The sequence below is a fragment of the Sminthopsis crassicaudata genome, chromosome 5 (assembly GCF_048593235.1).
Source record: "Sminthopsis crassicaudata isolate SCR6 chromosome 5, ASM4859323v1, whole genome shotgun sequence".
Taxonomy (NCBI): domain Eukaryota; kingdom Metazoa; phylum Chordata; class Mammalia; order Dasyuromorphia; family Dasyuridae; genus Sminthopsis; species Sminthopsis crassicaudata.
Genome location: NC_133621.1, coordinates 146,304,220 through 146,330,636, shown reverse-complemented (window position 1 = coordinate 146,330,636; position 26,417 = coordinate 146,304,220). Strand labels below are relative to the sequence as shown.

At 35.5% G+C, this 26,417-nt stretch overlaps 1 protein-coding gene across 1 annotated transcript; it reads left to right on the top strand.

The window, feature by feature from the left end:
• The first annotated feature begins 1,102 nt into the window (after positions 1 to 1,102).
• On the top strand, positions 1,103 to 26,102 carry ARMC10 (armadillo repeat containing 10). Its single transcript, XM_074268449.1, has 6 exons — positions 1,103 to 1,439; positions 10,189 to 10,334; positions 12,616 to 12,750; positions 15,069 to 15,245; positions 23,657 to 23,728; positions 24,576 to 26,102. The coding sequence occupies exons 1-6, from the start codon at positions 1,229 to 1,231 to the stop codon at positions 24,834 to 24,836; spliced, it is 1,002 nt and encodes a 333-aa protein (XP_074124550.1). The 5' UTR covers positions 1,103 to 1,228; the 3' UTR covers positions 24,837 to 26,102.
• The last annotated feature ends 315 nt before the right edge of the window (positions 26,103 to 26,417 follow it).

The following is a 26,417-nucleotide window of genomic DNA, read 5'->3' as shown; positions in this document are numbered from 1 at the left end:
GGGGAGAGACTTAAATGAGAGTGAGGAATAAAAGGACTTCTAGAACACTCATTCGAGCAACAAGGATTTTTACAAGCACTTTTTGTATGTCAAGGGCAAAAAGACGGCCTGGTGAGGTGCTAGCCTTGGAATATGGAGTTCTAGTTCAAAATTCGTCTCAAGGTTTTGCAAGGGCTAATGTTGCAGAATTATCTATCCATATGTTTTTTCTTTCTTTCTTTCTTTCTTTCTTTTTTTTTTTTGCTGCAATCATTGGGGTTAAGTGACTTACCCAGGGTCACCCAGCTAGGAAGAGTTAAGTGCCTGAGGTCACTTTTGAATTTAGGACTTCCTGACTCTCCACTGCGCCACCTAGCTGCCCCATATGCATATGTTTTGCAAAAAAAAAAAAAAAAAAAGCCTCAAATTTGCTAGCAGTTATCAAACTGTGCATACCCTTTGACCCAGCAGTGTTACTACTGGGCTTATATCCCATAGAGATCTTGAAGAAGGGAAAGGGACCTGTATGTGCCAAAATGTTTGTAGCAACTCTCTTTGTAGGGGCCAGAAACTGGAAATTGAGCGGATGCCCATCAGTTGGAGAATGGCTGAGTAAAATGTGGTATATGAATATTATGGAATATTATTGTTCTGTAAGAAATGACCAACAGAATGACTTCAGAGAGGCCTGGAGAGACTCACATGAACTGATGCTGAATGAAATGAGCAGAACCAGGAGATCGTTGTACACACCAATAAGGTAAATAAATCTCCCCCTCTCATTTTTCTCCCTGAACTCAAAAGAGCAGGCGTCAGAGAAGCGTCTGGAGTGTGACAACGTACCTAAGGAGTGTAAGTGCTTAAATGAAACTCCCACAGCCAATTCTAAGCCCTACTTCATCCGCGCGTAAAACAAGACAAAAGCCTCTCTTTCTGTCTCTGTCCGAGCAGTGACGCGGGCGGGTTGTCCCGCTGACTTCTAAGTGAGGGGCCGCGATAATCCCACCAATGGAAGAAACATTTTTGAAATGGGGGCCCAGGCAGATCTAACTTGCTGGGAGTGGGAGGAAGGGGAGGTGGAACTGAATTCATTTCCTCCCGGGCTGAGTCCGCCCTCGCACGCACGCGCACTGGCAAATCGTTCCACGTGCGCCGCTGGGCTGCTTTCTGCTAGCGGTCCTGTTCTCCCCGAGCCGCCTCGCAGTCTCGCGCCCCCGCTGCCTGGCGGGTGGCCGGGCCCCGATACCGGATGGGGAGAACACTGGAGGCGGGCTGGGTGGCAGGCTTGGTGCTCGGGGCCGGCGCTTGTTACTGCGTTTACCGACTGGCCTGGGGGAAAGAAAAGAGCCGGAAGACGGCGGCTGCAGGCGGGAGCAGAGGCTGCCCCACGGGGCCGGGGCGGACGCTCCCCCTGCGGGAGGCCGGCCTCCCCGTAGTATCCAGCCCCTCCCCTCCTGCAGGTGAGAGCCCCCTTTCCTCCCACCCGGGAAGCCCCGGGATGGGGGAAGGGCAGAAGGACCCACAGCTGTCCCCTTCCCTTTCTCGCACTGAGGGCCAGGGCAGTCCGTGGTTGTTTAGGGTTTGTTTGCAGCCGCGGGGGAACTCGGCACGGTTGAATGAGGGAATGAAATGTACTCGAGGCGCTTGCGGGGCGCTGCAGAAAAGGCGCTGGCCCTGGGCTCAAGTTCAAATTCAACCTCGTGCTTATTAATCAGCCCCGGGGCAGCTCAAGTCACTTTCGCCTGTCTCTTTTTCCTGAAGTGAAAAATGAGGGTCATAATCGCGCCTCGCTCCCGGAGTAGTGAGCTTCCACCGAAGCGCCTCCCCCTCTTCCTAGACTTGGCTTCCCGATCCTAGCCACTGGGTTGTGTTGGGTAGGGCTTAAAATTCCTGCCACGACTTTGGTGGTCCTTGTAAAAATTGTGAATGTGTGGAAGCCTTATGGATTTCTTCTCCTTTAGCGGGATGCCTTTCCCTTTCCTTAACAACGCCTTCCCCAGCTGCAGATTTAGACGCTTACAATGTCTTACTGACACCTCCAATATTTTACTGCAAAATTACTCTCTTGGAAGACCTTCTTAAAGGTCTGGATATTCATTGAATTTTCATGATTTACGGTAATGTGAAATTGATGTAACTTCAGCTCTTCTGAAGAAAATGAATAATGGAAATGTTATTTCCTTAGAATTATATTTCTCTTTGTTACGGTGGTTTTGCTCTCCTATCACCTTTAAAAAAAAAAAAAAAAAAAAAAAAAAAAAAAAAACAGCAGCTACTTGGCAAAATGGATTGAGTGATAGGCCTGGAGTCAGGGTGTTCTCCTCTTCCTCAGTCCAAATTTGGCCTCAGACATTCCCGAGCTGTGTGGTTCTGGGCAAGCCGTTTAACCCTATTTGTGTCAGTTTCCTCATCTACCAAATGAGCTGGAGAAGAAAATGGCAAACCCCTCCGATATCTTTGCCAAAAAAGATCCCACATGGAGTCCAACATGACTGAACAGCAACAAGTCACTTAATTTATTGGCATTCTTGAGTCAATTTCCATGTTGGATCAGTGATTTTATCCTATTATATAACTGGAAAAGCGTATTTACTAACATTAAATGGCTTGTTCCTAGAGAAAAGGTGGATGGCTCCACAGTTTGAGGTTGCAGATGGACCACAGTGCTAAACTGCTACCTACAAAATATCAGCAGGCTTAAGAGCTGAAGGGATTCTTAACCTTTTTTGTATCATGGACCTTTTGGCAATTTGGTAAAGCCTAATGGTCTTAGAATAGTGCTTTCAGATATGTAAAATGAAATACATAGGATTACAGCAAAGGAAATAACTAAGGAAAAGAATTATGTTGAAATATTATCAGTAAAAACAAAAACAAGTTCCTGAACCTGAAATTAAAGTAGAGACCAGAAATCACAGAGTAACCTAGAAAATATTGGGCCATTCTTCTGATGTAACCATGATATAACCTGGTTAAGAATTGCACAAAGTCAGCTGTGGATGGATTACCTGGTGTGTTGATGTAATAGTTCTATGCTGATGAAAGGTATTTTAAATAAAGAGATTTTGTTGTTGAGCTAAAAATGCTATTACGAATACAAAGGAATGAATAAAAATTTTAAAAATTTTCTCAGACTAATGTTTGAATTTTCATAGTACTACATGCTATTCTAGAAGGTTCATTTCATTTGGGAAAGAAAATAAGCATTTATTAAAAACCTGCTGTATACCAGGCACTGTGCTAAATGCTTTGTAAATGCCTCATTTGATTCCCCCCCAAGCTCACAATCCCTGGAGCTAGGTACAATTGTTATCCCCATTTTACATTTGGGGAAACGGAAGCAGGCAGAGATTAAGTGTCTTGACCAAGGACACAAGTTCAGAAATGTCTGAATCTAGGATTTGAACTTAGGGCTTTCTGACTCCATGTTCCAGAGCTCTACCCACTGCACTACCCAGGTAGAAAAATGATTATAGCTAGAGAAACTGCTTCAGTGGACATTGTCAAGAAGTGCCTAGCTAGTTAAGTGACTGGCCATGTCACAGATATAGAATTTGAAGGGACCCTAGGGAACATTCATTTTGGCTGTCTCATTTTACATTTGAAAAAATTGAGATCCAAACTAACCCACGGTCACAGAGGTAATAAGTATCAAGAGCTGAGTTTTGTAGGTGCCAGCTGTCCCTCAATCTTTCTATGTTTCCCTCTTTGCCAGTCATATATTTCCTGAATGATGTTCCTTTTGCCAGGCCTGGTCCATAGGCCAGCATTAAATATATGCTGCAGCCCTACTTCTGTATCTCAGTCACTGTTTTTCAGAATTTATGGGACAAGAAATGCAACCTTATATCTTCACTAGTGTTGAAAAAATAGGCTTTTGCACCAGAAAGCAGCTTGAGATCATTAAAATCTCTAATTTCCCTTATGAAATCCACCTAAATCTTTCTTTTCACTTCTACTCCCAAATCATTATCCACCCACAGCAACTGTTTTGGCTAGATTTACTGATGGACTGACTCAGTGATCTGGCCTTCCAACTGCATGGCACAATATAGACCAGTAATTTCCAATTTTTTTTTATTATGTATTTATACCAGTAAAAAAAAAAAAACCAAGGCCATCTACTCACAACATATGTTTATGCAGTTATAAATTACATAATGCATATAATTATGTACATTTTAAAGTTTTAGAAAACAAGAGATTTTTTTAAAATTTAATGAGAATATTTTTAATTGTCTCACTAAAACTAATAATAGTATTCTAATGCAAGCATTGGAATTGACTATCCTAAATTACTATTGATTTTTTTTTTATTTAATTCTTACTGATAGTGATTTGAAGTTCTGTGTTCAATTTGTTTCAAAATAAAACCAAGTTTAAAACCAAAACAGCTTGTCAGAGCAGAAAAGGAGACCTCACAAAGGCACCTAGATTCAAGTGAAAAAAATATAGTTGGATTTGCCCACTAAATCATTATTGTTCAATTCATTCCCCAGCTATGCAGAGGTTTTTATTGAAATTCAATAGTTAATTTCCATCTTTACTAATGTCAGTTCTTGAAAACTAATTGGAGCGTGTTGCACCTTTCTATTTTTAACAAATGGACTCAAAACCCAGTCAGAGACTCCATTTGGAACATTTTCTTTGATCAGGTTAGAAAATTCACTTTCTAAAATTGTGTTTTGGTTTTGTTTTCTAAATGTGCAGATAGAGTTTTTATAGCTGGCACACATAATTTTCAGAAACTGGATCAACAGTGTCAAATAGTAAAAAAGGTCAAGATGAGGATTGAGAAATAACACATGAGATGTATTCATTAAGACACTGGTGACTTACAGTTGAATGGGATCTGAAGAATAACAAATGGTTTTAAAACATATCTTAGAGGTATATGTACATGTTAGCTTCTATTATTATTAACTGAATGAATAAGGAAAGGCTTCCAGCAGAAGGTGATAATTAGACTGAGTCTGGCTGAAAAGGGAAAGGATGGCAAACATAGGGAACAGATAATGCAAAGTCTCCCCTGCAGGAGAGGGAACAGCACATAATCCCTATATGAATGAAGAATTGAGCATAAATATGTAAGAAGTTTAGGAGTTTTACTTGCTGATTTCTATTAAACTATTTTTAGCATTTTCAAGAAGAAAAAAAGATGGTTGCAGAGAAGAGAGGGGGTCAGATTGTAAAGAGCTTTTAATGCTAAACACATCACCTTGATCCATTTCCCAGATTGTGTCACCTCCAAAATCTATTTCTTCCGACCTGGTCCAACCACTTTTCCTGACTTCTTACATACTTATAACTGTTTCCTACCACAACTTTCTTTCTTTCTTTTTTTTTTTTTTTTAAAGTACTAACAATTCAATGATTTTTTTTATTTAGAATTTTTTTCCACAGTATATATGCACGAGTAATTTTTTTTAATAATATTATCCCTTGTATTCATTTTTCCAAATTATCCCCTCCCTCTACTCCCTCCCTCTGATGACAGGCAATCCCATACATTTTACATGTGTTACAATATAACCTAGATACAATATATGTGTGTAAATACCATTTTCTTGTTGCACATTAATTATTAGCTTCCAAAGGTATAAGTTACCTGGGTAGATAGACAGTAGTTCTAACAATTTACATTCACTTCCCAGTGTTCCTTCTCTGGGTGTAGTTGTTTCTGTCCATCATTGATCAACTGGAAGTGAGTTGGATCTTCTTTATGTTGAAGATATCCACTTCCATCAGAATACATCTTCATACAACATTGAAGTGTACAGCAATCTTCTGGTTCTATTCATTTTACTCAGCATCAGTTGATGTAAGTCTCTCCAAGCCTCTCTGTATTCCTCCTGCTGGTCATTTCTTACAGAGCAATAATATTCCATAACATTCATATACCATAATTTACCCAACCATTCTCCAGTTGATGGACATCCATGCATCTTCCAGTTTCTAGCTACAACAAAAAGAGCTGCCACAAACATTTTGGCACATACAGGAACCTTTCTGCTCTTTAGTATTTCTTTGGGATATAAGCCCAATAGCAGCAATGCTGGGTGAAAGGGTATGCACATTTTGATAACTTTTTGGGCATAGTTCCAAATTGCTCTCCAGAATGGTTGGATTCTTTCACAACTCCACCAACAATGTATCAGTGTCCCAGTTTTCCCACATCCCCTCCAACATTCATCATTATTTGTTCCTGTCATCTTAGCCAATCTGACAGGTGTGTAGTGGTCCTATCACAACTTTCAAAGGGAAGAAGTGTTAGGATCTAACTATGGTGATTTCAGTGTCAGTTGGCAAAAAATAGATATGATAGAAACTCTGATCAATGTTTCATTTTTCATCTTCATTTTCCAATTACATTCATCTAGAAATCCTTTATGGAGACTCTTGTGATGATTTGGGGGCTTAGTTGTAGCTTAGGCCAAACTATTTGAAGACTTTTTATTTTGCCTTCCCAGTACTCACTTTTCTCCTTTTAACCAAAATATTTTACTAATGAGTTTACATTTCAAATCGGCATTGCCTTTAGCCACATGTCTGCTTAGCAAGGATCTTCAGTATAAAATGTTTTAAAATTGTTCTTTTGGTCTCCTTATGGAAATAGTTGGATATAAACTTCTGAAGAAATGTATTGATTAATTTTAATTAATTTTGCCATTGCCTGCCTTCAGTTAAACCAATTAACAAATTGTGTGAACTTGTTTTAGAGAATCTTAGCAAGTTCTTAGCAACCTAATTTTCCTACTATACTCTGATCCATCCATAATGGCTTTCTGTTTCTCACACTAGACACACATCTTCCATTTCTGTACCTTTGCCCTAGTCCTTTCCCCAAGGTTATCTTGTAGTCTCTCTGTTCCTTTAAGATGCTGACTTTCCTCACAACTTCTAATGCCCTTCCTCCCAAAACTACCTTGTATTTCACTACTTTGTGAAGTACTACTATTTCACTATTATTTATTATCTATCTTTACCTTGTACTAATTTACATGTGTATATATTTCCCTTATATTTATTTACAATTATATTTTTGCAAGTAGAGATTGTCTCATTTGTACTTGTATTGTCTCACTTCACACTGAGCCTAGAACATAATAGACTCGTAATAAATATTGATTGATTGATTCTTCCTGGAGTGATTCTTCCAGGAAGACATCCTCTGTCACCACTGTTGGTGCATAAGCTACTCTTATTCATGATATTCCTTTTACTTATACACATCTTGAACACTACAAGAGCAAACTATAAATGCCACACCTAAAGAAACCAACTCCTTTCATTGCCCCTCTAAGGAAAACCTTTGAACTATCCTTTTCATCTAGCTACATTTTTCTTTTGTCTTCTAGTTTCATTGATTCCTAAAATATCATTATCAGTAAAGTTCAGTTCTTTGATGGGATGTTGCTTTGGTCACTGGATATGGTCACTGCAGCATTCCTAGGTAGCCCCAAAACTGTAACTTTTAGTAACCTTCCAATAATCAACAGACTTATAAACAAGTCATCTTATATTGCTTGACTTCTCAATAGAGTGCAGAAAGGACTGGAGGAAAGAATGCAGAACCTTAAAATATTGAATAAAAAAATATGTGTATATATAAATAAGAAAAAATGTGTATGCATAGTTTTGTGGAAATTAGGTTTCATGACAAAATATTAAAGGAAATATTTGAATGATTAAATTTGTTTCATTTATTAATGCTGCCAAATATGTAGAAATTTGGTTTCAGATGGATACTTGATGGCTGTCTTGAATATTTTTAGGTTTATCATATGAGAAAGAGAGGTTAGATTTACTCTATTTGGTCTAGAAAATGATTATTAGGAGCAGTGACTGAAATCTGCAGAGAGATTGGTTTGGGAATTATTAAATAAAATATAGAGCTGTTCAGAACTAGAAGGGGTTGACTTAGAAAGTAATAGACTCCTCATCCCTGAAAATATTTTAGGGATTGCTACATGATCATGTATTGTGAATGTGTAGAGTTTATCCTGTGGTTGCATTGAATGACCTCTTTCTAATTCTTAAGATCATAGCCTTGGAGGTGGAAGGGACAATGTAGTCCATCTCATTCAACCACTTCATTTTACAGATGAGGAAAACTGAGGCCCAGCAAAGTTAAATAATTTGCCTATCCAACATTCCATAGGTAAACACCATAGAAAAGATCTGAACTCAGGTCCATGGTGATTCTAGCAATCCTTTACTTTGTTTTTCTGAAAATATCTTTATGATTTGGCCATATAATTTAATTCAGTTATCTTGTTACTTAGTGAGAAAATAAGGCCTGAAGTGATAGTTAATAGGTGGCAGATCCAGAATTCTTCAGATTTCCAGTCTTTTACTGTTGTAAGGTCCCTGTGGTTATAATATTAAGATAATGTTGGTCTGTTAAATCATCTAACCTCTTCTTCTCCTGTACAATTGGGTGGGAAGAAACTGAATTATAGCCTTTTAAAAAATGGACATTTCAATGATTGCTTTTCCTCAGTTTTTTTTAAACATTGTCAGGATATCTTCTTTGAAAAGGCTGTTGGACAGCAACTTTTTAATAATTTAATAATTCTATATTGAATGGAAATCCTGTTTTGTAGAAATTATTGGAGGCTAAAGGGATTCATTTAATAAATGTCCAATGCAACAAATAATCAGACTTTTAAAATGGATTACTTATCCAATTGCTAAAAGCTTTTTCTCTGTAAGTATGCCCCATAATCTATATCTGAATCTTTCCCGATGTAATTAATAGTTATTCAAGGACATAGTTTTTAATGACTTTTTAGGTTATATCATAAGCCAGGGAAGAAATTGTGGTTTGTGCTTTGGTTTTTTTGTGGTTGTTAATGGTATAGGTTTTTGTGTTATTTTAATTTTGAGCAAAATTCCAGTTGAGATAATATGTAGAATTTAAATAAATTTAAATAAAAATAAGCAAAACATAGATATAAATAAGTGTGAACTAAAAATGAAAAATAATTTACGTATTTATTATATATAAAACATATCAAGGGTTAGGTATTCAAATAGAAAAAAAGTAGAAAATCCTTATGGTTAAGAAGTTCATCCTCTAGTTGGAGGAGATAACACATAAAAGAATTATATTAGAAGAAACTAGAAATTCTAAGGTATATCAGTAGAGTAGATAGGAAGCCCCAGAAGTCCTTAGAGGGTTTATGAGTGTTTTGGTTTGATGAGTGAGTAGCTAGAATTATGCCTAACACAGAGTAGACACCTAAAAATGTTTACTGTTTAATTTATATCCTCACATTTGGAGGAGGAACTTCAGAAGTCTTGTGTTCATGTGCACATGTATGTGGAGGAAACAAAGTGAATTTTTACTTTTTTATAGACTACCTACAAATGTACACATTGCCATATTATCATATCCATAATTTCTACAATATAAAAATTGGTAAATTTTCATTCATGATTTAATTCAGCCAGTATTTATTAAGCCATTTATAAGGCACAGTGGTAAATGCAAGCAATATGATAAAAAAAAAAAAAAAAAAAAAAGGTTTCTTGAGATGACTGATGCCAGTTTCAATGATCTTGTAATAAAGAGAGCCATCTACACCCAGAGAGAGGACTGTAGGAACTGAATGTGGATCACAACATAGCATTTTCACTCTCTTTATTGTTGTTTGCTTGCATTTTGTTTCCTTTTTGATCTGATCTTTCTTTTGCAACAAGATAATTGTGCAAATATGTTTACATATTGGATTTAACATATAGTTTACTATGTATAACATATTGGATTACTTGCCATCTAGGGGAAGGGGAGGGGAGGAAGGAGAAGGAAATTTAGAACACAAGGCTATGCAAGCATCAATGTTGAAAAATTATCCATGCATATGTTTTGAAAATAAAAAGCTTTAATAATAAAAACAAAATTTAAAAAAATATATTTTTGCCTCTGAGCCACTTCTAATGTCAGAATTCATCTATGTCAAACCATTGAGGATAAAAAATTCCTTATGTAACCTGGTGATATATGTAAGTAGAAAAAATAATCAAGGTGGAAACCTTAAGAATTAGAGGAACATATATTTAAGGTTTCTAAAATAAAATTTTATTAAGAGATACTTAAAACTGCATTAAGTACTGACATTTTTTCATAATTAACCTGGTGTTAGAATGGTCAGATATAAATCTAATTGACTTTTTTTTTCTCTTTTTCTTCTATACACTTTACAGAGGATGATGGTACCAAATCATTTAGTCCATTGAATACTCAGTGTCTTAAAAAAGTCATTTGCTTGCTAGAGTCAACTGAAGATCCTTTAATTCGTGAAAGAGCTTTGATTACACTGGGTAACAGTGCTGCTTTTTCAGTCAATCAAGTAAGTGATCTGTTCTTGTGAAGCAAGCTTCCTTTATGTCTATTCCACAGTAGACCCAGCCAGGTTGGAAAATATATTTATTTCATCGTAGATTGCCTTGTTTATTGGGCTTCGTGTGTGTGTGTGTGTGTGTGTGTGTGTGTGTGTGTGTGTGTGTGTGGTGGGGGCTTCTTAATCTTTTTTATGTGTGTGTCATGTGCCTTTGTAGCAACTAAATGAAATCTGTGGACCCTTTCTCACGATCATGTTATTTTTTTAAAAACTTGTAATTGAAATAAATGTTAAATTTCAGTTAGGCATTAGTGAAAACAAAGATATAATTTTTCTTCCCATCCAAGTTCTTTGATCCCATAAATTCTATCCATAGATCCAAGGGAAGGAACCAATTTAGAGAAGATTCAACCCCAATCATGGTAACAGGAGGCATTCCTCCTCCAAGATTAACTATCAACCAAGTTACTAACCTCAAAAAAGCAGTTCTTCCTAATTATAATTCCTAATTCCTGTAATTATATATACTGTTGGGTGGACATAAGGAACTTTGCTATAAGGGCTTCTCTTCTCCCCTAAATCCTGGTTTAGGGTTGTTAGGCAGTACCTTTGAGGAGTTCCCAAAATCACAGAACCTTAGATTCTGTTAGTTCACTCTAGCTGATGCTCACCTAATTCCCTGCATTTTATAATGTCATTTAAAGAATGTAGATTTTTGAATTACACCACTCCTATGCTCTGCAGTGTACTTCTAAAAAAGAAAACTCTGGAAAAAGCATTAGACTAGAAATCAGGACATTTGAATCCTTATAGTCCTGGCTCTACCAAAGTTCTTTTGTCCTCAAGCTTCTTCATCTTCATCTGTAAAATGGGACTGGGGAAGAAGTGTCAAGTTACAGATCATCTTCAAGATCTCTTGCAGCTGTAATATTTGGTGATTCCAAGACCATTGTCAGTGTCTGATGGTTTATTCCTTTGATGAAAAGACTCTTGGAAGCTGTTTCTGACAGTAGATTGCTTCCAAAAAGTTCTAAAAAGCCTAACTTTAAATAGTTCCTTCTCATTTCATATTCCTTTCTTTTTACTTCCCAGAATAGAAAAACTGGCCTAAGACTCTTAGTTGATTTTGCAATCATGTTTGGGTTCAGGCCTTTTTTGGCTCACATCCTGGAGAGAAGTCTGTAACTAACCTATGAAGATTTAGGAGGAGAGAGAACAGAGCCAAAAATGGCTGCTCTCATCATCACATTTATGTAAATGTTGTTTATTTGTTAAATAAAGTGCATTATTCCCTCAGTAAAACTCAGTTTTGGCAAAAGAATGAAATACTTTGTTAATTTCTTGTTTTGTTATGGTGGCCTCTCCTGGGAAGCATATATCATGGGGATTTTTTTGCTTATAAGCTCTTGAAGCAATTGAATTTTCTTGTGCAGAGAAACCAAGAGGGTGCTTAATATGGTCTCAAACCAAGAATTCTTTAGATAAATCATGCTGTTTTCCAAGTTTACTTATAACACAGGAATTGAAATATTTATATCACAGTTGTTCAGTTATTTCAGTTCTGTCTGACTCTTCATTCCCTATTCGGGATTTTCTTGGCAAAGGCAGTGGTTTACCATTTCCTTCTCTAGCTCATTTTACCGATGAAGAAACTGAAGCAAACAGGGTAAAGTAACTTGCCCAGGGTCACAGAGTACTATGTATCTGAGGTGAGATTTGAACTCAAGAAAGTGAATCTTCTGACTCTATCCACTGTTCCACCTACTGAGATTTCATTATATTTATAAATTGCTTTGAAAGCCTTATATAAACTGCCCAAAGTTGACTTTATGTTCCACTGCAGTATTTTGGAGGATAACATGGTACAGATAACTGGGAAATTGTTTGCCCTGTGTTAAAAGTTATCTCATTTAATCATCACAAGAAACCTGGAAGATAGGAACCATTATTATCTCCATTTTACAGTTGAAGACAGTGGGGCAAATGGAGGTTGTCACTTATCCAGAGAAACACAGATCTTGTTCTGTGTGAGACAAAATTTGAAGTCAGGCAGGTCTTCCTGACTTCAGACCCCCCGGTGTTCTATCTACTGCTTCACCTGCTGCCTGATCAACTTGAATTCTTTCTTTTATCTATACCTGTGACTTCATTGGTATAGGAAACTTCCTCTCATTAGACTTGAAAAATTGTCTGAGAGGAACTGATAATTGAATTCCAAAAGGCAGCAATAGAAGAGCTAAATATTTTTTAAAAAAATGGTGAAATCATAATCTTATTTTCTCTCTTTTAGGATATTATTCGTAATTTGGATGGTCTCTCAATTATTGGAAACATGCTGAAAGATCCCAACCCCAAAGTTAAAGAAAAGGCTTTAAATGCACTAAATAACTTAAGTATGAATATTCAGAATCAGAGGGAACTTAAGGTGAGTGACATAAAAACACACCCAAGAAAATGATTATAAAAGATTAAATGACTATAAAAATAAATTATGTAATTTTATTGGGAAATCCTGATCAGTTAACAAGTTTTACTTATGGTGTACTAGATAGTACCTGTAAAAGATCAAAACCATTTGGCGAATGGATCACATCATATTAGAGCTTAGAAAAATTTTCCTGTTAGATTATGGAATGATCTCCCAGTTTGAAAGGAAACTAATTCAGGGTAAGGGAAGGACACCAGAAAGACGATGAATTAGAGAGCCACTTGTTTTAAGAAGAATAAATAACTATTTGAGCAATAATAATGAAAAATACATGTGAGTTACTTTATTTTAAAGTTGATCTTTACAGATACTGAGAGTTAAGAGATTTGAAAGTAAGGAAAATTATATAGATCACATTTTTAAAGATTTGGAGAAAAAAATCTTGTAGAAACTTCATTTGAACCCCATAATTCTAGAGAAATGTGTTATATATATATATATATATATATATATCAATTATAAAAGATGAGAGAACATCAGGTTTTAAAGATAACCAAGATGGTGGGACACTATTGAAATAGAATTTGTGAACCCATAAATTAAGTTTATTAAGGCTTTTGGTTTTAGAAGCAATGGGATTATGGTAGCAGAAGCACCAAAATGGAGATATGGATCCTCCTGATGTGTCTAATACTTACTAGCTGTGCTCATTAGAGAAGTCATTTATCCTTTTGAAGCTTTATTATGGGAAAGCTGAAGTAGATAATCTCTAAAGTCCCTTCTCAAATATCACAGAAAGATTTAAAATTACCTGAGAGTTGACTTGTATTGGAGCCAAAATGCCCTCTGTAATATCCCCAGTAAATGATTAACTGGGCTTTGCTGAGAATCCCCTCAGTGGAGAGTTCACCATCCTCTGATATAGCCTGTTTTAGTTTTGACCACCTCTCTTAGAGCACTTTTCCTTCTATTGATCTGAATTTTGCCTGACTGCAGTTTCCCATGGCTCTTTACTCCATTCTCTAGACATCAAGTCTAATCCTCCTGTAAAAGGAACACAGAATTGAGAATTAGAATCCCCGAGTTCAAATCCAGCTTTGCCACTTACTCCTCTGCTACCTTCAGAATGTGATAACTTTTCCAGGCTTTGGTTTCCTCATTTGTTAAATGAGACAGGTTAGGCTAAATGAACTCTAAAGTCCCTTCCAAATCTAGATTTATGACCCTTCTCCATCAAAAGTCCTTTATTTTCCCTTCTACTATGAAAAAGAACTTATTGATACCTTTTGTTTTCACATGATTTTCATTTCCAAATATGCTCCTCCCTATTCACCTTGAGCCTTCCTTTGTACCAAAGGATTTTTATAGTTATGTGACATTTAGCTTTGTTTTATTAATTTTTTCATTTATATTGTCATTATATTCTTTTCCTAATTGTGCTTATTTCACTCAGCATCAGTTTATATGTATTTTCCAGTGTTTCTATGAATTTTCATAACACAATAATCCTTTGTGTTCATTTAATAGTTTGTCTAGCCAATCTCAAGTAGGTAGGCTCCAACTTTATTGCCAGTTCTTTGCTACAATAAATAAGAAGAGATATTTTGCTTACATGCAGAACATTTATTTCTGTCTTTGACTTCCTTGAGGCATAGACCCACAGTGAGAACTGTTAATCTTTCAGTTTCCTTTAAATAATTTGAAGATTTCTCTTGACTCTATTCTAAAACTTACTAAAGTCACAGGCTTCCAATATAACCTTCTGTAACAGATTCAAGTCCTCTTGCTATCTTGATAGGCTTTCTTTTATTGCATTCCAGCTTTGTAATATCCTTCATTAAAAAAAAAAAAAAATTTAGGCTGGATTTCCATGTAAAGGACAGAAAAATAAGTGCCTTAAGCGATCTTTCTACTGTAAGAAGTTTGACTTTTAAGTTTATTCTGGGTATAATTTGTTTATAGAATAGAACAGATTGTGAGAATAATTTTAAATTCTTTCTGAAAAATTCAATAAGCCCTAGACCTGTCTTTTTTGCTAATAGTAATATTATGAGACTGTATGAATCTACATCCCACATGACTGAGTGAACTGAAATAATATTTTTGTTTTTCCTCCTGTTATCCCTGAAGAAGCTAACTTTGGAGAGAAGACTGCCCCTTTTTTGCCTGTTTTTTGTTTACCATAACAAGGGTTCTTCACTTAAGGATACTTGAGCAAGTTTCTTCCTTTGCCCCAAGAGTTGAGGATGATTTTATTTCATCTAGATGAAATTCAGTAGTATTTCTGAGTTCTCATTTTTCTTTCTTTTCCTTAGGTATACATTAGCCAGATCTGTGAGGAGACCATTTCCTCTCCCTTGAATTCAGAGGTACAGTTGGCTGGCCTGAGATTGTTAACAAACATGACAGTCACTAATGACTACCAGCACTTAATTGCCAATTCAGTTTCAGACCTCTTTGGTTTGTTATCTCTGGGAAATGAAAACATCAAGGTATGAAATTCTTATTTTTAAAATGCACCTCTTGCTTATCTGAATTGTGATTCATTTCCTTGTCTATAGATTGTTGGTTTTACTGGTCCAAATGAAAGTTTCATACATGCATTGCTCTTTTTTGAGTAAAATGGGGAGATGTGGGCTAGACAGTAATAGTTGACTACTTGACTTACAGCTTAGAAGAAGCTTCTCAGTGGAATGCCCCAGGAATCCAGATTGCCCTTGGGCCTTTTGACATTTTATCATTAAAGTGGAGATGACATTCTTGGCAAATAGGAAGATGACACAAACCTGGGAAAGATTATAAAATCTGGACAGAAAAATTAAGATTCAAAAAGATCCTGATAGGCTAGAATTTAAGGATAAATCAAATAAGATATAAATTATTAGGAATAAATATCAAGTTCTACACTTGGCTTAAAAAAATTGACTTCACAAGTCAAGATGGAGTAAGCTTGGTTAGAGATAAAGGTTTTTAGTTTCATGAAGGTTCATTGTGAGTCAGCTGTCTAATAAAAGAGCCAAGAATGCTAATGAAAGCTTAGGCTGAAGGAAGAGAGACAAAACATGAAGGAATAAAGAGGTGATAGGCCCCCTTGCATGCTGCCTTGGTCAGACCATATTATGAGTATTGTATGCCTTTCTGGGCAGCACATTTGTAAAAAGATACTGAAAAACTAAAGAGCAACCAAAATGCTAATGGTCCTTGAGATCATACTTCTTAAGAAGTGATTGAAGAAAATGGAGTAATAGAGCAGGACATGATAGCCTCCTTCAGAGTTTTGAATGACTGTCATGTTCTGTTGACTCTAGAAGTTGGATTGGTGGCAGCTACTTTTTGGAAGCAACTGGAAAATTGCTTTTCTGGAAAATTTGAGTGTGATGTAAGGAGAAACTGGATATCATCCTCAGTATGATTTATAGATTGTTATCATAAAGCATTTGGTATGCTTCCCATAGATCAGTCATGGGGAACGTCTGGCCTGAGACAACCCAGGCAGTGATGAGCTGAAAACTAGATGTAGCAACCTTCCACTGCTTAAGTTCTTTAAATTGATAATTTTGTAAAACCTGTGAATAATGTTACAAATATCCAAATGACTCTTGGCAAGAAAAAGGTTCCCCATCCCTGCTATGGATGAATCCACTTGGATAAGTCTTAAACAGATCCAGACTTAGTTTGAAAACTTTGTTTGAAAGGACAGGTAATTCGGAATCTAATGCTTATTGTGCAACAAGAAAATGGTATTTACATACATGTATTGTATCTAGGTTATATTGTAACACATGTAAAATGTATGGGATTGCCTGTCATGGGGGGAGGGAGTAGAGGGAGGGGGGGGATAATTTGGAAAAATGAATACAAGGGATAATATTATAAAAATATATATATAATAAATAAATAAATGGCATAGTATTTTTTTCTAAAAAAAAAAAAAAAAGAAAGGACTGGTAGGTCATGAGTTTCTTACACACATCACAGATAAAAGTGGCCACACTAACCTTTCCATCTCTACCTCTTCCTCAACTTCCCTACTTCCCTCTTCCTGTTCCCTAAGAACAAGGCTGCCTCTTGCCTTTTTTTCCCTTTGTTCCCCCTCCCTTTACTCACATAGCAGTCCTGACAGTATTATTAGATGCTACCAACCTATGAGAATCCCCTTTTTTTTCCTCCTCTTTTTGCTTCCACCTTCTGTTCCTTTTTCCATTAAACTTGGACATCCCTGTCCCTGTCAACTGCACTGGCCTTTTGGACAGCTCTTTCTGGGCTCAGGCTTACTCTGCTGCTGTTGGAACAAATGATCTCTTAAATCTCTTCTTTTAAATCCTTTGATCTGACCCTCTTTTCTCCCTCTCAGATTATTTTGTCTTCTACTATCTGCTCTGGCTCTTACTTGTCTGTTCAGCTGATTCATGTAGTCGCTTGGCTAATTACTGAAATTCATCCCTCTAACCCCAATCTTACTCCTTTCTTTATCAAACTGGAGACAGTACATTGTTGTTTAGGCCAATTTAACTACAAAGTGCCCTTTTCTCTTTGGATTTAAGACCTCTCCTTCTTGGGTTCTAATACTAGGTTTTGGGAATTAAAGAATGGACTTGGCTCTCGGTAAGAGCCTCTTACTCATTCCATATGGATCAGTTTTCCAGGTCAACAATGGCACAGAACATTGTGTATCTGTTTCAAAATACATTTTATGATTTTGAAAGACAAAGTTGATAGTACAATATTTCTTTCTGTTTACTTTATTGCAAGTTTACATCTCTCATGAATCAGTAGCCAAAAAAATTCATTACTTACTGGCTAACTTTCTGGTAATAAATCTCTCCAAATGTAGTTAGGTAGGTGTAAGCTGTTGCCAGGGTTAAACCTTCCAGCATTCCTGCAAAATTTGTATTCTGCTGGCATTGCCTTCAAGCACCTCAATGCCACAGTAAGCTATGGGAATTGGCTTGTGAAGTCCATTTTGGAACCTAAACACATCTTCTAACATTTCTGCAGGGGAAAAATACGTTCTGAGTTTCAAAAAGCTAATTTGCAAATGACTTCTTGAAATACAACTTCTTTCATAAGCACCAACTGAACTGGATACCTAGCTGTTGGGCAGACAACCACTAGAATGTTGGATAAGCTTTCCTCATTGGACTGAAGATACTTTTCCCCTTTGGGAAGTAAAACCTTACTAGTAGACCATGTTACTATCATTGGAATAGAAATAACAAATACATATATGATGTATATGAAAAAATTCTTACTGTTTAAAATAACCATTTTCCCTTTACTACAAGGTGGCACTTTTTGCCAGTCAGGATCCCACCCAGAAGCCTGAAAGTGGGTGGCAATCCAGCTTCAAACTAAGATGACAATACTTCATGAATGGCAGCCAACAGGGACCTTACAGACCATTCCTTTCAACCCTTTTATTTAGCCATTAAAGGATCTTGCTCAAAGTGACAAAACAAATCATTAGCAGAAGTAGGACTGGAGTTCAGTTCTTTTAACTCTCAGACCACTGTCCTTTTCAATGTGTCCTGTGTTATCTGGTCTCAAGTTATGACCATGGTGCTATGTACTAGATCATATAGCTAGGTTGGTTTTTAAAACTGAATATTACCTAAAGTGATCCATAGGTGATATCATGCTTGATTTCTCTCTGATCAAATATTCTCTATTTTTTTAAGATCATAAATTTAACTCTTGAAGTGACCGGAGATTATCCAGTCCAATTCCCCTCTTTTACAAATGAGGAAATCAAGGCCTCCAGAGGGGGCGGTACTTTTCCAAGAGTCGGACAAATGGTAGCAGAGCAAGGACTCAAACTAGGGTCTGCTGATGGCAAATCATGAACTTTCATTAAGCCATTCTTGCTTTGATGTGTTGATTTGCACATTAATGTTTAAAGAAAACCTAATGCTTAATCCATCCATAGAAATAATTTTTAAAAAATCTTTTGTGATTCAGTTTGCTTCACTTGAACAGAATCATTCTTATCATATTTTGTAAATTCTGTCATTGTTTTCTTCAAAGAATGGCAATTAACTGATGTTGAAGATATCTTTTGGAAACAGGTACTTAATGTTAGCAGCAGGCATTCAGGTCTTTTCTGGGGGATTATTGTGCCATCTGGGGGATTATTTCTAGAAAGAATTATCTTTCCATTTCTACTTAAACATCTACAATTTCAAAAGTTTCCCTTTCAGACTGCCATTTTTATTGTTGGATGTGATTTGGTTATTTGAGAATGAATTTGTAAAGAGCTATTTTTTTCCCTATGCCCAGTGTTCTAACCCACAAGACATCACTTAGTCATAACACCAGTCGTTCTTCCATCCCAAAGTTCTGTAATTTCAAGTAGCTTTTTTTTTAAACAGGTAAGTTTAAGTAAGATTTGTTTTAAAGGAACATCTGATTTGAATATTTTTATCCTTCCAACATAAATAATGAAAAAGTTGACAATTAAGTTCTGTAAACCAGAAACTCACTGATAGCTATGTTTTTTCTATCAACTTTTATGTTCCCATGTATCTCTCTCCCACTCCTTCTCTAGAGAGCCATCCCTTAGAAGAAATAATAAAAAAGAAACAGAGGAAAAAAACACTGTTGAACAAAAGCAATCAACTCATAAATCTAGTCTAATGGCATATGCAGTGCTTCACACCCATCATCTCCTTACTTCTGAAAAAAAGTAGAGTGGAGTGTTCTCTTTTCTCTTCCTTCTGGCCAAGCTTAGTTATTATAATTATACGGTGTTTAGGTTCATTTGTAAGTTCTTCCCATTAACATTATTGTAGTCATCCTTAAGCATATTGTTTTCTTGGTTCTTTTTGCTCTTTGCCCACAGTTTATGTCTTCTTATGATTGTATTTATCATTTCCTTGGGCATAATAAAATTCTGTCACATTCATGTACCACAGTTTACAGAACTATTCCCCAGTCAATGTGACATCTGCATTGTTTCCAGTTCTTTGCTACAACAAAGTATTTTGCTATAACTATCCTGGTGTATATTAAATAAACCTTTCTTCCTGTGTTTGAATTCCTTAGAGAACTATTTAGCAGTGGAATCCCTGGGTATGGACTTGTTGAAATATTCAAGTTATAGCATTTTGCAAAGTGACCGAAAGGTTTTCATGCAAATACTTTTTCAAAGGAACATTATAATCTACTGCAAAACAAAACAAAAATGGAATCATTTAATCTATGTGCCCAAACAGCTCAATTAAAGTCATGGATCTTAAATATATACTTTACATTAAAATCTTGCCAGTTTCTCAAGTACTGATAATTCTTAATCATTCAATAAATTTATAGGATTATTAAATCACAGATTTGGAGCAAGAATATAAAAATCATCACACCCAAATGTCTCAAGTTTTACAGAGAAGGAATCTGAGGCACAATAAGTGATTTGTGCAGGGTCATATGAGTGTCCAAGGCAGGTTGGACTTTCTGACTTTATGTCCAGAGTTCTATCCATTATACAGTATAGTCTAATTGCTCTGGACATGGAGTCAGGAAGATTCATACTCCTCAAACATTTATGAGCTATATGACCCTTTCTGACTTCATGTCCAGAGTTCTATCCATTATACAATCTAATTGCTCTGGACATGGAGTTAGGAAGATTCATATTCCTCAGACATTTTTGAGCCATATGACCCTACAAAAATCATTTAGCCTCTCAGCACTAGTCTCTCCATCTATAACATGAAAATAAAGTATCTATTTCACAAGATTATCTTCAGGATCAAATTAGATAGCATGTAAAGTGGCCTAGAAAACTGAAAGAACTTTGTATTGCCTTATTATCATCATTATTATTATTATCCTTTTCTCCATCCTGCTTCTAAGGTAGCATAGCTTAGCAGGTAATAAAAGCTAACTAACATTCATAATTTGGAACCTAATCACTAATTAGGTGATTGCCTATTCCCTATTCCCAAGTTAATGGATTGGGGAATAATAAATGAAAAGAAAGGGGAAAAAATTAGAGGAAAATATGTTCATTACTTCTTTTCCATGTTTCATCTGGTAAAGCTCATTTTGGAGTCTTTTGTTTTTACATGAAATCTTTCTGTCTTTGAAACTGTGTATTTTGAAGGCCAATCGTTGCTAGGATCCTATTTCCATTAGTACTAGCGTTGATAAAAGTTAATTCACTTTTTTAAAAAAGTAAATTTGTTTTGACAGTATTTGTTTATATGCTGAGAAAAATTCATTTCATTATATATGTTTTTTCCAAGGCACTGGGCTAGATGCTGGGGAGAATACAAAGAATGCTTTAAGATGTGTCCCCTGCCCTCTGGGGGCTAACAACTTAGTTTGGTCAGTAAAACACAATAACCCCTTTCATTCCTTAAAGCTCTTAGAATTTTCCAAGTACTTGACTGTGTATATTCTCTCATCTGATCTTCACAGCAAACCAGGGTTTACATAGAGCAGCAGAGGCTCAGAGAATGAGTAATTTGCCCCCAGTATCTCATGACCTGTATATGTCTGGCCTGTGCTTCTACAACAGTCTAGCTGCCTATCTGTTATCTGAGGACCAACTTAGCTAAATTCAAAGTCTTATCACCAAGTTAGCTGCGCATAGTGATAAATCTTCAGCCATAGATATTCAAAGAGCATCTGCTGAGCTGTCTTAAAGAGATTCTGAGTTAGTGGCAGGACTATCCATGCTAAGATAATCATGAGTCATTGAAGTATTGAAATAGTGATGTGTGGGGGTTACTAATCAAGGCTGCTTTCAGGATCTGCAAGACGGAAAGGTCACATTTCCGGCCAGGAGAGTGAGGGGCTGTTGTTCAGAGAAGAGAATATCAGAGCGAGCATTTAAATCCTTCATAGAATTGTGATGGATAGAAGTAGAAAGGAGAGGACGCTGTACGAGTAAGAAAGAGGTAAATGATCACAAATTTGACCGGAGTGATTCATGTGAAGGAAATAGTGAAACAGGTACAAAGGTTGGTTTGGAATCAGAGTATGGAGAACTTTAATTGTTAAGGATTATAAAATATAGTCAATGCACAGTGGACTCTAAGTATACTTACAGTATACTTATAGTCTTGTAATCTAGGGACAAGGCATAGATGTCATCTTCTGAAATTGTAGCTAATAAAAATGAATATAAAAAGGATGGGATTTGCCATCTGAAGAAGTAACCTATTCTGAAATAATTATTAACTGTTACTTGATAGGATGATGTTGGCTTAAACCTCATGAAGGAACCTACCATTGATTTTCCCCTGCCCATGCATGAATAAAGGAATCAGTGACTTCTGTCATGGCCAAAGTTTTTGGAATTTAATAATAAGGAATGTTTAAGAAGGAAAGTTAAGTGGTGAGAATTTATTGATGTACCCCCATCATTGTTTAAAGGAAGGTGTCCTTCCACTTTAGATTTCAGGACTGATTCTTAAGATAGAAATATACTTAGAGGTTTGGTTTGGGTTATGTTTTCACTGATATAGGAAACTTGCATTGAGAAAAATTGTGTGCCATGGCTAATTAAATCCTGTTTATTCTTTTCTCTACTTGGCTTTAACATGAAGAGGTTAAGTGACTTGTCCAGGGAGAAATTCCTCAAATTTCCCAAACTTGCTAAAAATGTACTTTAAGAATATACAGTTTGCATACCACCAAGTAACTCTGCTGAAGGCAGCTTAGTGTACTATAACAAGGCACTTGGGTTTGTCACCTGTGTGACTTTAGGTGATTATTTCTCTGAGCTTTACTTCCTCCCTTGTAAGATAATTATAGCTGTGGTCTTTCCAGCTACTTTGATAATTAGAATTTAAACCAATTTAGACTTTCCCACCAGGAGGGACTGTCCTCTCTGAAGACTGCCCACATCAATTTTCAATCCTGAAATATCTCCCAGAATGTCTTATATTGTTTGTCAGCTGACATTCATTTGTTGTGAATTTTAGCATTCATTTTCTCTAAGCTTTATCATTTCCAAGAAAATTGATAAAACCAAGTATCTGAACCTGTAAAATTGAGGATCAAGATCTGGCCCAGCAGTGATTTAAGATACAGCCACTCCATAAAGTCCTGCCTGAGAATCCCATCATAATAAAGTTATCTTGCAAATAGGTGACTCTCCATTGTACTCAACACCACCTTTGCACTATTTCTACTTTGACCTATTGCCCTTTCTAAAGAATGAAAATAAAAAAAAAAAAAAAAAAAAAAAAAACTCCAAACATTTTTGAGATACAGAGCATGTCTTAAATTGCAGATTCGGTGATAATCAAAGAATGTGTCCTGTTTTACTCAAAAGTAATCATGATTTTATAACTTGATGCTAATTTAGCGCATAAGTATTCTGTGGGGATTATATATGAAATGTTAATTAGACCAGTGTGTAGTGTTTAGTATAACCTCTGCTTTCTGGACTTCACACAGCTATGGTTAATTTACTCTTGTAATGTAATAAACTATTATTAGAATGGAGCTAAATTTTCAAAATAGGTCAGAACATGTAAGCACATTAATTCAGTTCGTATCATGCACAGTAGCTATTCATGCTTAAAGCAAAAGAAGGATTTTTAAAGGACTAGGGTAGATGGGATATGTGTTCTGCCAGTAGCCACATAAATTTGAGGAAAATGGTTAAATTTTTTTGAGCTTTAGTTTTCCCGTGTATAAAATGAGGGGTTACCACTTGGTATCTTAACTATATCTGACAGCTAAACTAAGCTATTTTAGTTCTAAAATACCATCAATCCTATTTAGCTAACATAAGAATATGTTGGTAGTCTTAGGTTATATTAATGGGAAACTGTGTTATATATACAGCTATACTAATTTGCTATTTTTATTATTTTTACATATTTTATAAATTTTCCTTCCATTCTTTTAAAGTTCAGGTGTTAAAACTGATTAACAAGTATTCTCATTTCAGATTCAGACTTTAAAAGTGCTTTTGAATTTGTCAGCAAATCCAGCCATGACAAGAGAACTTCTCAGTGTGCAAGTAAATACTTTATATATTTAATTTGTTTAAACTCTATACATATGTGTTTAATCACCAAGAAGTTTTTAGATAATAAAGTCAATCAATAGACCAACTGACAAATAACAATAATACTGAAATCTCAGGGCATTCTGTGAATAAGTTTAAAAAAACTTTTATTTTGAAGAACAAAATATATGTATTAAATTGCATTTAGTTGTACTATTTCATTATTCCTTGAAAGAAGCCTTTTACTAACAGATTAATGTGTGTAGGATAAAATTTAACTTTTGCACTTTGAACTTTTTGATATCAAATGGTTTCATAAAATCTCTTCTAGTTCACACCATGATGAATTTTTCAAAAAGAAACTGCATGTTAGGTATTTTAAAGCAACATAGATTTTTCCCAGAAAAACTAAATCACATCCTGATATTCAGAACATGCAGGATTTTAAAGTTCAATTTCAAGTTCCTCTTTTCCAACAATACACATGTGAATTTAGAAGTTTTTGAATAGGTATCTAAGAATCCTATGATAAGACAGATTTTTCCTTTTTTTTTTCTTTTTGTAATTCCTAGAGAAAAGCAAGCATTTCTATAACACAGTATAATAAAAAATGATTGCACATGAAACTGCAAATTTTATATGTATCTGTTATTCCTTTTAAATATATATTAAAATTATCATGTATTTTTTCTTTTCTGCCCTAGAATTAGGCACAAATCATTATGAATTGAATAGTAAATTATTTTCAGTTATCTTAGTAAAATTTAAAATACTATAATATAATCATTACATACCAGGATATATAAGAGATCCTAAATTTTTATTTTCAAAAGTAATATTTAACTATTTCATCTTTTAGGTGCCATCATCACTGATTTCCCTCTTTGATGGAAAGATGGAAAAGGAAATTCTTCTTCGTGTCCTTACCCTCTTTGCAAATTTAAATGACAATATAAAGCAGAAAGAGAATTCATTTGCTCAGCTTCAATTTAATAATGGTTCTCTTTTCTCTTTGTTCTATGGAGAATCTACAGAGTGTACTGAGAAACTGCTATCCTTAGCATGTCATCATGATATCAATGTGAAAGAAAAAGTAGCAAAAATACTAACCATACTTTGATTGGCCTTGTATTGGGGGGAAAAAAAGCCCATCATAAAGAGTAACTCATTATTGCCTTCTGTTAGCAAGACAGGTGCTTATGAAACTTTTATTTCATTCACATATTTTGTGACTTTCACATTCTCTCCCCCTTACCCCATTATAGTGGTGACTACAGAGCTATGGGACAGAGAGAGAAAATTCATTTAGAAATGTTCTTCCTATTGATAAAATAAAACTAAGGTTCTGATCAGCTAGTTGGTCACATGATCTCTTTGCCATTTACTATAACCAAGGGCAAAGGTAAATGTAGGAAGATTTCCAAGATTTCTTGTTCCTTTGAGCAATGAAAATAAAACCAACATAGGACCCACCAGTCAGAGTACGCCCTGAAACAAAGAGCCTCAAGATAGTTGGAAAATTCTTTGTTACTTTATAGACTAAGACACTATTGAAACAAGCCCCCAAGAGTTAATTCAGATTGATCTACTCTTGATAGTATGGTGTGAGGTCATCACCCAAAGAGAAATGTTAATGATCTTACACTTGAAACTTTGAAAAAAATTCTTGTGGGCTAAAATGTCCAAGTTTATCTTCAATTCAAATTATTAAGAATTTTTTGGTTGACTTTGAGTTCATGTGAATACTACAGAACTTTAAGACTGGGAATTTTGATGTATGAAAGCTACAAAAAATTTTTGAAATGTATCAGTGTTTAAAATTAAAATGGTTTTCATAAAATTGGGTAGAATAAAGTCACTTTAAAGTACAAAACAAATGTGACCAATAATCTGTGTAATGCATGTTTCATTCTCAAAGTGAGCAAAATTACCCCTTTCGTATCTAGTCTCTTCAATATTTTTGGGATCCAGTACCTTCCATCCAACTATTAGGATTTGAACCTGAGGCAAATTGCTTAACCCCTCTTTGACAAACTTCATTTGCAAAATAGTAAGAAATTTGCTGTAATTTCCTCAGGGTTAATTCAAGGACCAAATTAATAGACATGAAGATGCTTTAGAAGGGCTATAGAAATCCATGAGACTTGTAAGAGCACAGATTGGAGTAGGAGGACTTGAGCACCATGGTTGCTCTGCTTGTATAATCTAGAGAAAGTTCTTCCCAGCCTCAGTTTCTCTATCTGAAAAACAAAGGAATTAAAACTATGAGATCTCAGCCAGCTTCATATTTAGAATCTTATAATTGGACTAGGATAAGAAACTTTTGTTGGTTCAACTAACAGTGAGTCATCTTAGTTGTGTCTAATAAATGAGATGTTTTTCTAAATATATACTGTGTGCTTTCATTTTTGGGGTATGCTACTTTAATGGATTGTATTTTTTAAGCAAAGGAGATTTTTTATTATTTTTCAGTGATTTGTTATTATTATTAACATTTGTACTATTAATTCCATAGCTCACTTTTTATCTTTATGAAAAGACATTATTGTTTAGTAAAGATGATTGTATGGTATATTAAATGACACTGGAAAAATCTGAACCGGATAAATTTTGTCTGGCTCATGTATTTATTCTTGATGTCTTATGTATCATAAAAATATTTCTGAAATTCTCTGCCAAAGTAAAGAAGTTAAAGAGTTGC

Coding starts and splice junctions, on each gene's coding strand:
- ARMC10 (XM_074268449.1), top strand. CDS start 1,229: ATGGGGAGAACACTGGAGGCGGGCTGGGTGGCAGGCTTGGTGCTCGGG. Junction 10,335..12,615: donor CTGCTTTTTCAGTCAATCAA/GTAAGTGATCTG, acceptor TCTCTCTTTTAG/GATATTATTCGTAATTTGGA. Junction 12,751..15,068: donor AGAATCAGAGGGAACTTAAG/GTGAGTGACATA, acceptor TCTTTTCCTTAG/GTATACATTAGCCAGATCTG.